Source organism: Aethalodelphis obliquidens, unplaced genomic scaffold (genome assembly GCF_003676395.1).
Source record: "Aethalodelphis obliquidens isolate GAN/ISIS:26980383/991018 unplaced genomic scaffold, ASM367639v1 scaffold5, whole genome shotgun sequence".
NCBI lineage: Eukaryota > Metazoa > Chordata > Mammalia > Artiodactyla > Delphinidae > Aethalodelphis > Aethalodelphis obliquidens.
The window spans coordinates 44,317,220-44,330,741 of record NW_020837949.1 but is presented as its reverse complement, the minus strand read 5'-3'; the positions used below and the strand labels follow the sequence as shown (position 1 = coordinate 44,330,741).

Genomic DNA, 13,522 nt, shown 5'->3' with positions numbered 1-13,522 from the left:
AGCTCGATGCCAAGGTCATTCCTGTTACTAGTGTCTAAATATACTACCCAGACTCAGTGCCGGAGCTACTTACTCTACCTCTGAGGGAGAGAGCACCCTCTCGCCATACCTCGTTCCCAACCCCTGCTACACAGACTCTGAGTCTAGATCCCTGCACCTGTGCTGCCCAGACTCCTGCTGATCTATTAAGAAGGCGAATGAGTGAGTGAGGGATGATGAGTGGCAGTTGCCTGATACTTTGAAATCTGACCAAACGATCTATGTGGACCCTCCATCACCCTCCTTTCTCCCCTGGCTGTTTCACCTGAAATCACAGTACTTGTAGGCCATTTCCCATGTTAACTCCCTTGGGCATTAGCCTTTGTGGCTAATTCTCAGTGTCCATCTGTGATTTGTGCCCTAACCAGACCACTTTGCTCCTTTCTCTGGCATTCTGTCTGCCACCATTCATTGTAAAGTCAACCTGACTCAGCTGGCAAACTTGGAATGTAAACTGGACATATTTTCATAGCTGATGCACACATTCCTACTACTTTGAGAATTTTAGTCATTGCAAATACATATAGGAAAATATTTTTTAAAGGACTTTATTTCTTAGAAGATCCTCTTGTCCCTGATTTCACCACTAATACTTGGGCTCTAAATGTCAATACTACTGAGTAAGTAGTAGTGTGTAAGATCGGTTATCCATAAGCACGCACAAATATGTGCGTTGATATACCCTATCACCCCTTCAACTTCCCCCACAAGTTATCTGACTGTCTTTTTTTACTACAAAGGTAGGGGACAACATCCACCGAGTCTATGTCAGTGACGCCAAAAGAGCTTCAGGATTCACCAATGAGTCTTAATACGTCCGGAATGAAACGGGACACAGTTCAGCAAAAGATGCACCTGCTAACACAAGAATACGAGTGCTTGGAAGGCAGTCTTGCCAAAGGGTGATATCCACTCACCTTCCTACCCATCCCCGCCCACACAAGACAATCTATTATTAACAGCAAAGGTGGAGGTTCTGCTGATGACTCATTAAGTATGCTGATTCATGAAGGACGACATGGGCAGACCTGACTAAAGAAATCATTTGCTGGATTTAATCAATTATTGGGCTTATCAAGTGTGATTACTGAGCCACATAAAAATCCAAGTAAAAGAAGGCATTAGACACTTGAGGGAAAAAAATAACTCCTTGTTATGCCTTGCAACAGATAGAGGCCATTCTGTTATCTACATGTGCAAGACGCACTTTGTCAATTACTTCCACACGTTTGTATCCTGGGCTGTCTTCCTCCTAATGTCCAGAATATTTTTGAGCCATTTGCCCCTTTGAGAAAAAGTCTAAAGAATCAGCAAAACATACATGTTTAAAATAACTGAAAACATGAAGAAAAGAAATTCTCAACTATCCCATTAGACTTTAATATGCCCATACGTTCAAGCACCATGAATAATAAAAAATACTGTCAGCTCTCTTTTGTGATCTAGTGAAAGAAGAGCATGCGATAATGTAAGAATCCTCCCCAAAGATCTAATTGTTCCCAGTGACATTCAGTATTTACACCTATTATAGTACTTACCAAATTTTATTATAATTTTTTCACAGTCACACCTACAAGCCTGTGTACCCCCTCACAGAGGCTATTTTTTATGTATCTTTTTATTTCCGGTATTTATTTCAGTGTATGGCAACAGTAAGTATTCAGTAAACTTTTGTTAAAATCGGAGATTTTTGTAAAGTGCTATGCATGTGACTATCAATCTAATATGATTATCAACAAAAAGAGAGACAACTTTGGCTAAAGTTAACTGTTCACAGAAATGTCTAGATTTATAAAATGAGTAAATCAGATAGAGTCAGAACCAGAACTTCTACTTAAATGATCTTAACAAAGCTAGGGTCAGTAACAAACAAATCAACAAAAACCTTCATGCCACTGAGAGTTTTGCTATCTGGTGGCCTTAAAACTCCAACCCCTGGCCATCCTGACCAAAGTATTTCCACCGCCCACACATATGAAAACAGAACAATTGCCTGTGGAGGTCCCTCAGGTTTGTGGCTATGTCTTTATTGGTACATCTGCCTCTAATTGTGCTGACCATTCACAGATTCCCTAGCACATTGAAACAGGGAGTGAGTGTGTGTGCATGTGTGTGTTGGAAGCTCTTCTAATATAGACTCAGCTTATAACATCATCCCTCATAGAAATTCTTTTCTTCAGGGGCAGCCCCGAAATATTAGATTATTTATAGATATTTGTGATTATTTTGTACATGGTCTGGCATGCTTTCTCAAAGATACAAACTTCTCAGAGCCAGACCTGATAACTTGAAGCTGCAGCTGTACTGAAAACAACCTGATGAGAATTTTATGGGGAAGCAGGTTTCCGGTGTAATCCCCTCTAGCTTTCAAATTACCATTTCACCACTTCAGCAAATCTCTTGAAATGATTGGCCTTCGTGGACAAGCCCCATTCAGAAAGCAAAAGGATGGTTCCCCTTAATTGTGTTTATTTAAAGCCCAATCTAATAAAGTTGTGCAGGGAGAAGCTTACCTCCTACCTACAGGTGCCCTTGCTAACCCAGTAAAGAGTACTTATAACATCACTCTTTCTGTTGAAATTCTGGTCTTGAAAGACATGAGTACATTTCCCTTAACACTAAAAGTGAGACTTAGTAGAATCACTATCATCAAAATATTCTTGTGGATGGGAATAAAGACACAGACCTACTAGAGAATGGACTTGAGGACACAGGGAGGGGGAAGGGTAAGCTGGGACAAAGTGAGAGAGTGGCATGGACATATATAGACTGCCATACGTAAAATAGATAGCTAGTGGGAAGCAGCCGCATAGCACAGGGAGATCAGCTCCGTGCTCTGTGACCACCTAGAGGGGTGGGATAGGGAGGGTGGGAGGGAGGGAGACGCAAGAGGGAAGAGATATGGGGATATATGTATATGTATAACTGATTCGCTTTGTTATATAGCAGAAACTAACACACCATTGTAAAGCAATTATACTCTAATAAAGATGTTAAAAAAATATTCTTGTGGGTTACTAAAATCTGCCTAGTACTTTATGAAATATTTAAAGAAATATATCTACCTCAGTTGAGTTGTAGTGGGATAATGATGACTTTGAAAGCTAGTCAATTTTTTTTTTCTTTAACATGGCTTTAGAAGGTAAATAAATACATGAGTAAAACGAAATGAAACTTAGCAAGAAAAGTTTAAACAAAGGTAGATTATTTTTGTATCCTGGGCTGTTTTTCCCCTTATGTCCAAAGCAAACCTACAAGACCTAACGCTTTTTAATGTAGCATTTGTGTCATTTAGTTTTCCTACATGAAGCCACCAGCTTTACCTGACTAATTATTGACTGAATCCAAATAACTGCACTTAGAATTCAACTAACCAGTTGAGTCCACACTAGTACACCTGTCCTTAACATGAAAAAGGAACCACAGCTATTCCCAGTCCAAATGAATCATCCAATAGACAAGCATATATTCAAACAGACCAGCATCTGACGGGGTATCAAGATGTATTTAAAAGTGTCTACCATTCATCAAATGAGGTATCCACACACTCCAAATTTACAGATCCCTGGAAAAGGTCTCAAGCAAGATCATTCTGATAAAGGTTGAAGGTTTGATACATGAAAATGGCCTCAAATTCTTTAATACCCTTCCATCAAGAAATGTAATCTATATCTCCTTCTCTTGACTCTGGGTGAATTCTGCAATAGTTTGACCAATAAGATACAGAAGAAGTAACATTAAGCCAGTTTCAGGGAGACTAGCACCTTCCACTCCTTTTCTCTTGGAACACGTGGCCTAGGAAGCCAGCTAAGGGTGCAACACCCCTGAGACCACCATGCAGTAGAAGCCCAAACTCCTGGAGACGTTCTGGAGGATGAAAGCCATGTGGAGAGAGAGAAAGAAAGAAGGAGCACCGAAGCTCCCCACACGCGAGTGAAGAATCGATCTTGGAAGTGGATCCTCCATCCACATCAGCCCCAGTTGACACCAGGTGGGTCAGATCCAAACCACCCAGACAAGTCCTTCCTGAATTCCTGACCTATAAAATCATGAGCAAAGTAAAACCCTTGTTCTAAGCCATAAGTGTGGGGATGGTTTGTTACTCAATGATAAATTAGTAGACATGGAATATTTCACATGAGAATATGCATGTGATTAAAAGCAGAAGAGCTCACACCAAGCCTCTATTAATTTGCACTTTTAAGACTTCAATAAAGCCGATACAAACCAGTTTTTTTTTACATCGACATAAAAATGCAACAGCTTTCACATCAGATATGCAAAAATATGCTTTCCCAAAAAATTGACACAGTAATTTGAAACCTGACAGGTTTGAGCAGTTCTCTTGAGAAACTCCCTCTTACCTGTCTATTTATCTCCCCTTAAAATAAGATTGAGGCAACTTTGAAACATGTCATACCCCAAGTTAACTACACGTGAAAATGATAAATTACCTTTTACTACTAAAGACTACTATGCCCTCTAATCTGAGTGATTAATTTACGCCCTGCTCAGTGGTTCACATGCAATTACTACCATGAGCCTGATGAACTTGGAACAAGACAGAATTATTCAGCCATCTGTATAAGCTCACTATATTTAGAAAAGTATAGCAACGTCTAGGAAGCTTTTAAAGTTTTAGTTCATTTTCTCTCAATGATTTGTGCACCTCCACACTGCACATCAAATGATGACACCACTACTTTGGATTACTGACTTTATTTGGAAACCATAGGACATAGGAGCCTCTACGATGAGATGAGACCCACTAAGAGAGGTCAGATTAAAGTCGTCACTGAAAGTACCATTGTTGAAACCTACTGGAAGATTTTAATTGCAACAGCAATTTTTGATCTCATATAATCTGTTTAAAGCCATAATACCAAAGTCAATCCATGAAAAGCAGACACTAGGCTTTTAGACTTAGCCGTAGTCTTCTGCTGCTTGGCGAACAGAAGGTCTAAGCAACTCTGTTTCTTTGGAATGTGCTTTCCAAACTCTTCTCAATAAAACAGAGTAATGGAGGGTGAAGACAGATGATATTCTACTTTAAATTACCCATTCCATGGTTAAATCAAAAGACTTCCCTTAAAGGAATTTGTACCTATGTTTTGAGCTCAATAGCATTTTGTCAGCAAATCAGGCAAAGGAGAATCCAAACACCAAACGTGCATTTGCAAACCTTTTCTGCTCCACCTACAATCCTTTACACATGCCCTCAGCCCAGCCCCACTCTGGTCAAAGGTTTTAATAAAATCACTAGGTAACTTAGCAGTAACAAGCTTTTTAAGCCACCGGATCCACTCTCATGTGAAGGTGTACACTTACTGTGCCACGCTAAATGCGTGCAATCAATTTTTAATTACAGAAACAGTAGTGACTCGAAGATAAAGCAGGCAACTCGCTGAGAAGGAACTGAGAGACTGTTTATTACAATGAACGTCCACCATGAGCCAGACTTGCGAAGACTTGTGACACAAAGGAGTCAACCAACCAGTTCCCCTTTCTCAGAGGGACGCTCTTACCTCTGGGACGTTTTCTTATATTTCCTCCTGTGGGAAAAGAAGCATAAACACACATCAGAAAAGAGTCTGCGGCAGGTGGTAGGTTAGAAAAAGATAGCTTCAGCGGGGATGGACGCAGAGGTGAACACTTTGTAGAAAGTTCTCTCTGTGAGGCTTGTGGGTCTCAAAACCCACTTAAAAGTTTTGGATTATTGTGTTACATTGCGGTTGGATGCAGAGAATCATAGTCTTATCAGCTACACATAGCATCCCAAGAGCTCAATGGCTCTGCCCCCGATATTCTGCTCTTTCCCCTCTGAGAGGACTGTAGCATCTTGGTTGAGATCAGACCTTAAAGATAGCAAGATCCAGGTTCAAATATCAGCCCTTCATTCACCAGGTTCATGGAGTTGTTGAGGAGTAAGTGGGCAGAGGCTGTGAAGCGTGTCTTGTATCTGGCACATATTAAATCGCCCACAACTCTTAGCTATTTGTACTGTCATTACTGTTACTATTATCCCCATCAGCTAGCACCGAAGTCCCTTTAAAGACCTGCCTTTTAAAATGTAAATGTGTAATCATGCAACTAAACCATAAGACCAGACATAAGGTCTTCAGAGAAGGAAGATGTGAGAAAAGGGACAATGAGAAAGTCTAGAAGCAAAATAGTGAGAGCAAAATCAGGAACTTGCTACTGGCTAAGCTGTGGGCTCAGGCCCGTGGAAGAACACGTCCCCAGGAAGCACAAGTAGCTGGAGTTCTACTCCACCTCTGCCATTTAGAGTCCTCAATTAGCCTTGGGCAAATCTACTGGGTGCAGGGCTTCCTAATCTATCAAATGGAGGTCACATCGGCCCTGGTAATCTCACCTGGGTCACAGTGGCATTCGAGGAGGAAATGGCCGTAAAAGTTTATTTTCCAGTGTATCCCAACGTTTTTCACATTTGTGTCAGCTTTTGTAGGCTCTGAAGACCCTCAAAAGAGTTTTAAAAGACTCTTCAATGGAGGGGATTAAAGGAAAGGAAGTGCTGGGAGAGGAAAACGCATCTCCCGGTAGCATCTCCGGGAAGGGCAATGCAGCTGTCCTTGGTTCCACACCGACGTTCCCATTACAGTCACTGCACCAGGAAGCCAAGCTACTGATTTGCTAATAGAGCTACATGTCACACATGCTTTACAGAAAGGCACAGATGTTTCAAATTCAGAATCCCTATGACCTGTGACATCTCTGTTTAAATGAAAACATACATGGCAGTGTGACATGTTAAGTGAAGTAAGGAGCATGCGGCACTGAACCTGCAATGTGATCGTGACCTGAGAGGTACTGATACCTATTTATCTATAAGGAAAAACACCAGAGTGATAATCATGAGCCCAGGGTAGTAGGTTAATGAATCATTACTTTTATTTGTACTTGTATGAATTTTCTATATTTTCTATTTTAAATGAGTCTTATGATTATAATTAGAATAATTATAAAAATTTATAAAATATTCATATACAGTCACATATACAGATATATACATCTATAGGAAGACTATACAGAGATATTTACATGTTTGAATTATATCATATATGTAGGGAGGAAGGTCAACTAACAGATGGGTTAGGGCTTGGGCTTGAGAGCAAACTACCTGTGTTCCGATCTTGGCTGTGGCACTCAGCTCTACAGTGTTGGACCAGAGATTCAACCCCTCTGAGCCTCACTTTCTTTATCTGTAAAGTGGGAATAATCAGAGCACCTCTTTCAAGACCTTGTGGTGAGAAATAAATGAGATAACCCACCTGAATGTCAGCTCCCCAAAGGCAGATTCTTTGTATGCTGCCCCACTGTATCCCACTGCTTACAACAGTGTTTTGCACTCCCTCCAAAAGCTGTGACGGGTGTGCACTGACCATCCTGGACCACCCCCCCACCCCAGCAGTGACAGCTCACACGCTCTAGGCAGTAGCAAAGGCAGAGGTTTCATCCACAGGCACAGACCACAGTGAGCTGTGGGTGTGACCCATGCCCTTGGCCCTCGTTAGAACTGCTGTCTAATGAACCGGGCTCGGGAGTCTCTGGCAAGACTGGAAAATAACCCAGTGAGAGTGTGCAAGGGCCAAAGGTAAGGGGGCAGTTGGGGCAGATGGATGCCCCTGGTTCCCACCCAGAAACTCAACTAGTTCTGTCAACAGAGTGTATCTTCAGAGGCCAGAAGAAGACAACCTTTGCTATTGGCTTCCACAGAATTCTGCCAACATTTGCCAAGGATCATAAAAAGGCACTGCTGGGGGCTTCCCTGGTGGCGCAGTGGTTGAGAGTCCGCCTGCCGATGTAGGGGACGTGGGTTCGTGCCCTGGTCTGGGAAGATCCCACATGCCGTGGAGCGGCTGGGCCCATGAGCCATGGCTGCTGAGCCTGCGCGTCCGGAGCCTGTGCTCTGCAACGGGAGAGGCCACAACAGTGAGAGGCCCGCGTACCCAAAAAAAAAAAAAAAAAAAAGGCACTGCTGGGAACGCTGAGTGCATCAAAATGAACAAAAATAAGAATAGCTTCCAATTTCAGCACCTACTAGTAACAAGCGCTTAACATACATCACTAATACTCATAATAACTCTACTAAGATCTACTCTCTGAAAGAATCTGAATCCTAAAAAAGGAAATTAATACATGTTACCAAAAGTGTTATAGTATCACAACCAAGACAAGGGGTGGCTCAGGAAGCTTTGTAGCTTTGATTGATGGGCAGGAGTTCAACAAGGAGGAATACGTTAAGTACGTGGGCAAGCAGGTAAGAAGGGCGTGCCTAATGACCTCAAACCAGCCCAGCTCAGCCCAGACAGATTCAGAGGCAGACAGCAGGTTCTAAGGCTAAAAAGTACTGAGCTAATCAAGAAATGTAATAAAATGTATACTTTTTTTAAAAAGATGACACCTGAGAGAAGGGGTCACCTGTTGCATTGCCTTGTGGAAAGACAATAGGGTTCTGGAATGTGATAAACCTGGTTCAAAATCCAACTTCTCCCTCTCTAGCTGCGAGACTCAGACAAGCTCTACACTAAAGGAAGCTTTAGCTTCCACATCTATAAAATGGGAGGAATGATCTCAGAGAACACAATGCACTGAATTTGCCAGGTACCATGCATGCCATGTAAGGGGAATTCTAAAAGGTTTAGGACCCTTTTGCCTTGTTTTGAGTTTCTTGAGCTCAGGGGCCCTGTCATATGGGTCTCTGTTATCTATCCCAAGGGCATGCACATCGACGGGCACATGGTTCGTACACAACAAATGTCTGTGGGCAAAGTAAATACATCATTTGTAGCTGCCACCCACACATATCAAAACATGGGTTGTGCATTTGGTAGACCCAAAAAAGAGAGACCAAAAAATCTTATTTTCAGCCCAACTCACCTTCCCAACATTCACTCCCCACCTTCACAGATGCATTCCTGACTTCACAGATTCTGAAGTTCTCCCTTCCCATCTTGTCCCATTTAGACAGACAGCCCCCATGTCCAAAGACACCCAACCCAAACAGTGTCATCTTACGCTGGAGCTGGAAGGTCAGCACTTAAAGCACAAGAGAAAATACAGATCCATGGAAATTACTCTACTCAAGATCCTACTCACAGATCATCTTGACTGGGAAAGATGGTGAGGCTTGAGTCCTACTTATCCTTCAGCTTTCAGCTTTCAGCTGAATCATCACTTTCTCCCAAAAACCTTCTAGGGCCTCCCAAACTGGATCATCTCTTTTGTGTGTTCCATGGTGGCCAGAGCTCATCTGTTATGCTGATGGCAAGATCGATAGCTTGTCCACTATCTGCTTGCTTGTTTCTCCCTTGCCTAACATGGTGCTTGACAAATGACAGCTGTTCAATATACTGCTGTTGCGTGAATGAGTGAATTCATCAAGACACTGATCAAAATGCTTTCTTTCTACTCATTTTTTTTCTGTTTAGTGATGAGTTACTACAAGCAGTGAGGCCATCTACCACAGTCATGGTTTTCTACACACAGAAGGAATGCAATGAGAGAAGGCTGGCGGGGGGAAGCTGGAGAGGAGGCTCACAATTGTTGAGCATCTCCTCTGTTCCATGTCTGTTACATAAATTAACTCACTTTGACCTCCTACAGACCCTAGGAGGTTTACCTCACTTTATACTTGATGGCAATGAGGCTCAGAGAGGTTAAGTAACTTTTCTAAGGATACAGAACCTTGAACTGGTTGAGACAGAAAGCAAACCCTGAAGCCCTCAAAGAAAATTGAGGAAATTAGTCAAAGAAGTCAAAGGATGCCTGGAGGAAATTTAGACACTCGACAAAAACAAACAAAACCAACCACAGAACATACTGGGCTCTTTCCGTCCAAATGCAGGAAATGAGCTAGAAAAGAACCTAGTTTATTCTTGGCCTTTTGTTTTTAAGAACTTCAACAGAATTTGCCCCTGATTCATAACCTTAAAGACAAAGGGAATGTTTTTAAATCTTCTGTTTTGGCTTCTCAAACTTACTTTAAATTTATAATTTTTTGAAACTTATAACAATACATCACAAGTCTCAAGATTCATGTAGCTAGACTGAGCTAATTCAGACCACAGAGAATGACCAGGAGCTGCTGTGCTCTGGTATCTCAGCAGTGTGGGAGATGGAGAGAGCACACCTGCACACTGAGGCAGAAGGCAGGCCATCTTCACAAGGCCAGGCTGAGGAAACCGCATGGATGAAAGCCTAGAGCACTTTGCAAACTCTGTTCCCCGAAATGCCCTCTACCCTTCACTCACACACACACACACACACACACACACACATACATGGCATTGTTTGCCTATTCATTTGTTTTTTAAAGAGAGGCATTACAGTATAGTGTTTAGGATCACTTACCTAAGCTAAATCCCTTCTTCAACTTACTGTGTCCAATAAGCTATGTGACCTTTGGCAACTTACATCACTTTCCCAGCCACCAGTTTCCTTATCTGTAAAATTTGGGTAACAATAATACGCACTTCACAGGTTGATGTGAGAGTTGAATGTAATAATGAATGTAAAGTTTTAGCGCAGTGTTGGGCATCCAGTAAACGTTCAAGAACGAGTCAGCTACTGTATTTATAACAATAGTACTGCCTAAGTAATAATGGTATTATAATTCCATAGGTTTCCAAATTTTGTTTGAAAAAAAAAAGGCTTTCATTGATTAAAAAAGTTTTAAAAAGAAGTTTAAGATTGTTTTCTAAAGTAGAAAAATTGAATACTCTCAGTTCTCCTCATCTTAGAACACTTGAGCCACAAAGAAAGCAGGTGCTAATCTCAGTCATACTAAGCAGAGGAGGAACTGAAACTCTGCCCAGCTCTCCTCGCTCCCCACACGCCCCAGGGAGCCTGCAGGCTGTATTCACTCTGACACCCACCCAGCAGTGATCCCTGTTAGCCTAGCAGACCCACATACTTTCCTCTAATGCCAAAGCTGGGTCGTTGCTCAGAAAGCAGGAAAAAAAGAAAGTAAAATTAGATATTTAGGAACTGGACACCATGATAATCCTTAGAAATATCTCAAATTATCTTTAAGAAAAAGCCTTTTTATCGATAATTCCCTAAAAACTGAAGCCCAGTGAGTTGCTTACACAGAATCCCTAAGCATCCTCTAGAAGTTATAACTCAGCACAGAGATATCATGCTATAACTAGAATTATTGCTTGACCACATCCACTTACCTGTTAGGCAAATTAAAAGACTCCTGGTCTTCACTGAAAATCCACGTCTGTTTAACTCTGGAATGTTTCTATGAAATCGTGGATTGCCAAGAAGTATCAAATAGTGGGTACATGTTATATGTGCATGCATGTGTACAGAACAGGGGAAGTGATAAGCTGGAAAAATCTCCCCTGGAAGGCTTCAGTCCATTTATGTCCAGCTGATCACATTCTGACAAGTGGCTACTGAGACGGGAGTATCATCAAAGAGCAAAGAGCATTGACCCCCAATATTTAAAAAGGTTCCCCAAAGCTGTCCATGGCTGTGTCATCTACACCTAGAACTTCAAGACCCTGCACTTCATTTTACCTCTCGGCCCCAATTTGGGAGAGAAGGGAGGAAACTAAGCAAGTATAAGGAGTGATTCTGGCCACAGTACACCTGGACCTAAGGGCAGAGTAGAGACAGCAAGGAAATAGCAAAAAGGAAACAACAGTGTGGCAGATGCAGGATGCTTTTAAAGAGCTTTGTTTGCTTTTTGATGGCTAGCAGTTTGCAAAGTACTGGGCATACCCACAATCACATGTAAGTTTCACAGACTCCAAAGTCAAACAGATGACTTGGGAATCATTCCTGATAGCCTGGGTGAGTGAGAGTCAATTAAGCATTGAGGCTAAATCATGAAGCACCTGGCAGTCTTTCACTTTTTTAAAGTGAGTATCTTTGAGTAAGAGCCATATGGTTGCTGCAATAATGAGGTTTATAAATAGGCTTAATATTCAAACGAGCTGGCTTAGAAAAACCAAAACTTGTGCTTAGTCTCTAAGTTGACAGCAAGATACCTCCCAGTTGAGCACAAGAAGATTTTCTGGTCTGGGAAGTTGAATATGCAACAACTCCACACACACAGTGAGAAGTCCAGTTCTGTCTGCAATGTTCTCCAGGGTTTCTGGGCAATAATGACTCACTCTGCTCCAGATCCCATCAGATCCCGTCTCCATCCTTCCTTACTGAGGTCACTATTGCTGCCGAGGCACAGATAGCTTTGGAAATGTTGGTTCTCAGGCTTCAGTTCCCTCAAGGGAGAGGAGATTGGGGGACAGGCTCAGAAAAAAAAAGTGCACAGCAAAACTCAGGGAGTTAAGTACATGTTCTCACGAGTTCAGGTCACATGCGGCTCACTTGTGGGAAAGTGGACTGAGATAAAATGCCACAAATATCTGTGAAATGATCGAGGATCTGAATGATCCTCTGGTTTTGTTTTTTACTGGCATATGGGGTGCCGACTGAACAAAGCTGGATATCACTAGAAACTTCCACGGAATCTGTCTTAAATCATTTGTATGAACTACCTTAGATGCTGCTGAGAATGGAAGGCCCTTGTACATTTCTTCTCATTTCTCCCAGTGATTTCATTTCCATGATACCCATGTTAAAACCTAGATTTGCAAAGCTATATATACTGATTGCTTTATGGCCTTTCCCATATTTTTAACAAGTAAATGCCAATGAGAAAATATATATAAATTGCGGTTTCCTGGCACCTTCCAGCAGACAATTTGGGGAAGGGGTGGGGAGAAGAAAGATATTAGAGAAAATGAAAAACTTCTCTTACTAGCTCAAATATTTCTTAACTGATGAGCTACAGAATGAAAATCCATATGGGCAACAATTCTATTTTCCTGGTTGGCCAAAGATCCAAGGCAGGACAAAAAATACAAAATAATGAAATAATATAAACTCACTTTTACTTGGAATAACCCAATAATTAGGAAGGAGTTGTTTTTGCTTAAATTTTCTAGAGAATTTTTCTGCCAGGTTGTCTATTGGGGAAAATTGTCCTACAGATTCCCACCCTTTCATTTAGGGCTCTTAGAAAAGGAAGATCATGTTTGGGGACAGCAACTCCCAAAGTACAAAATTCCAATATGTTTAACCCAAAGTGATGAGATCAAATTCAAATGAAGGAAGCCTTCGAGAGTGTGGTTTGGGGTTGAGCATTGGTAAATCAGAAAAATGAGAGAATGCTAATCCGAAACACAGCTGTAAATAAGATGATCAATGTTTAACTCACTTCTGGAAGCAAATGTGTTTCTATCTAATGCCGGCTGGGCAGTGGAAACAGGAGAAATCCTTGAGGAGAAGGTTTAGTTCAAACTAAACAACCCCACAGGAAGCCCCACCTGGACCGGCACCAACTCACAGTCAATCCACCCCGCGCCGGTTGCGCCCACATTCCCAACAGGGCTGCGTCTTCATTGCTCCCCCTCCCCAGACCCCTCTTCTAGCTGCAGACAGCTGGCCA

The 13,522-nt window shown here is 41.9% G+C and overlaps 1 protein-coding gene across 8 annotated transcripts in view; it reads right to left on the bottom strand.

Moving 5' to 3' along the window:
* The window catches only part of PDE1C (phosphodiesterase 1C), a 476,007-nt gene that overhangs the window by 244,778 nt on the left and 217,707 nt on the right, over positions 1–13,522 (bottom strand). For 3 of the 8 annotated variants that reach the window (XM_027102261.1, XM_027102257.1, XM_027102259.1), the window contains exon 2: positions 5,565–5,591. The exons of the other annotated variants lie outside the window; for them this stretch is intronic. In XM_027102261.1, coding sequence (XP_026958062.1) covers positions 5,565–5,591 — 27 coding nt within the window. The remainder of the gene's footprint in view (positions 1–5,564; positions 5,592–13,522) is intronic. 8 annotated transcript variants of the gene reach the window in all.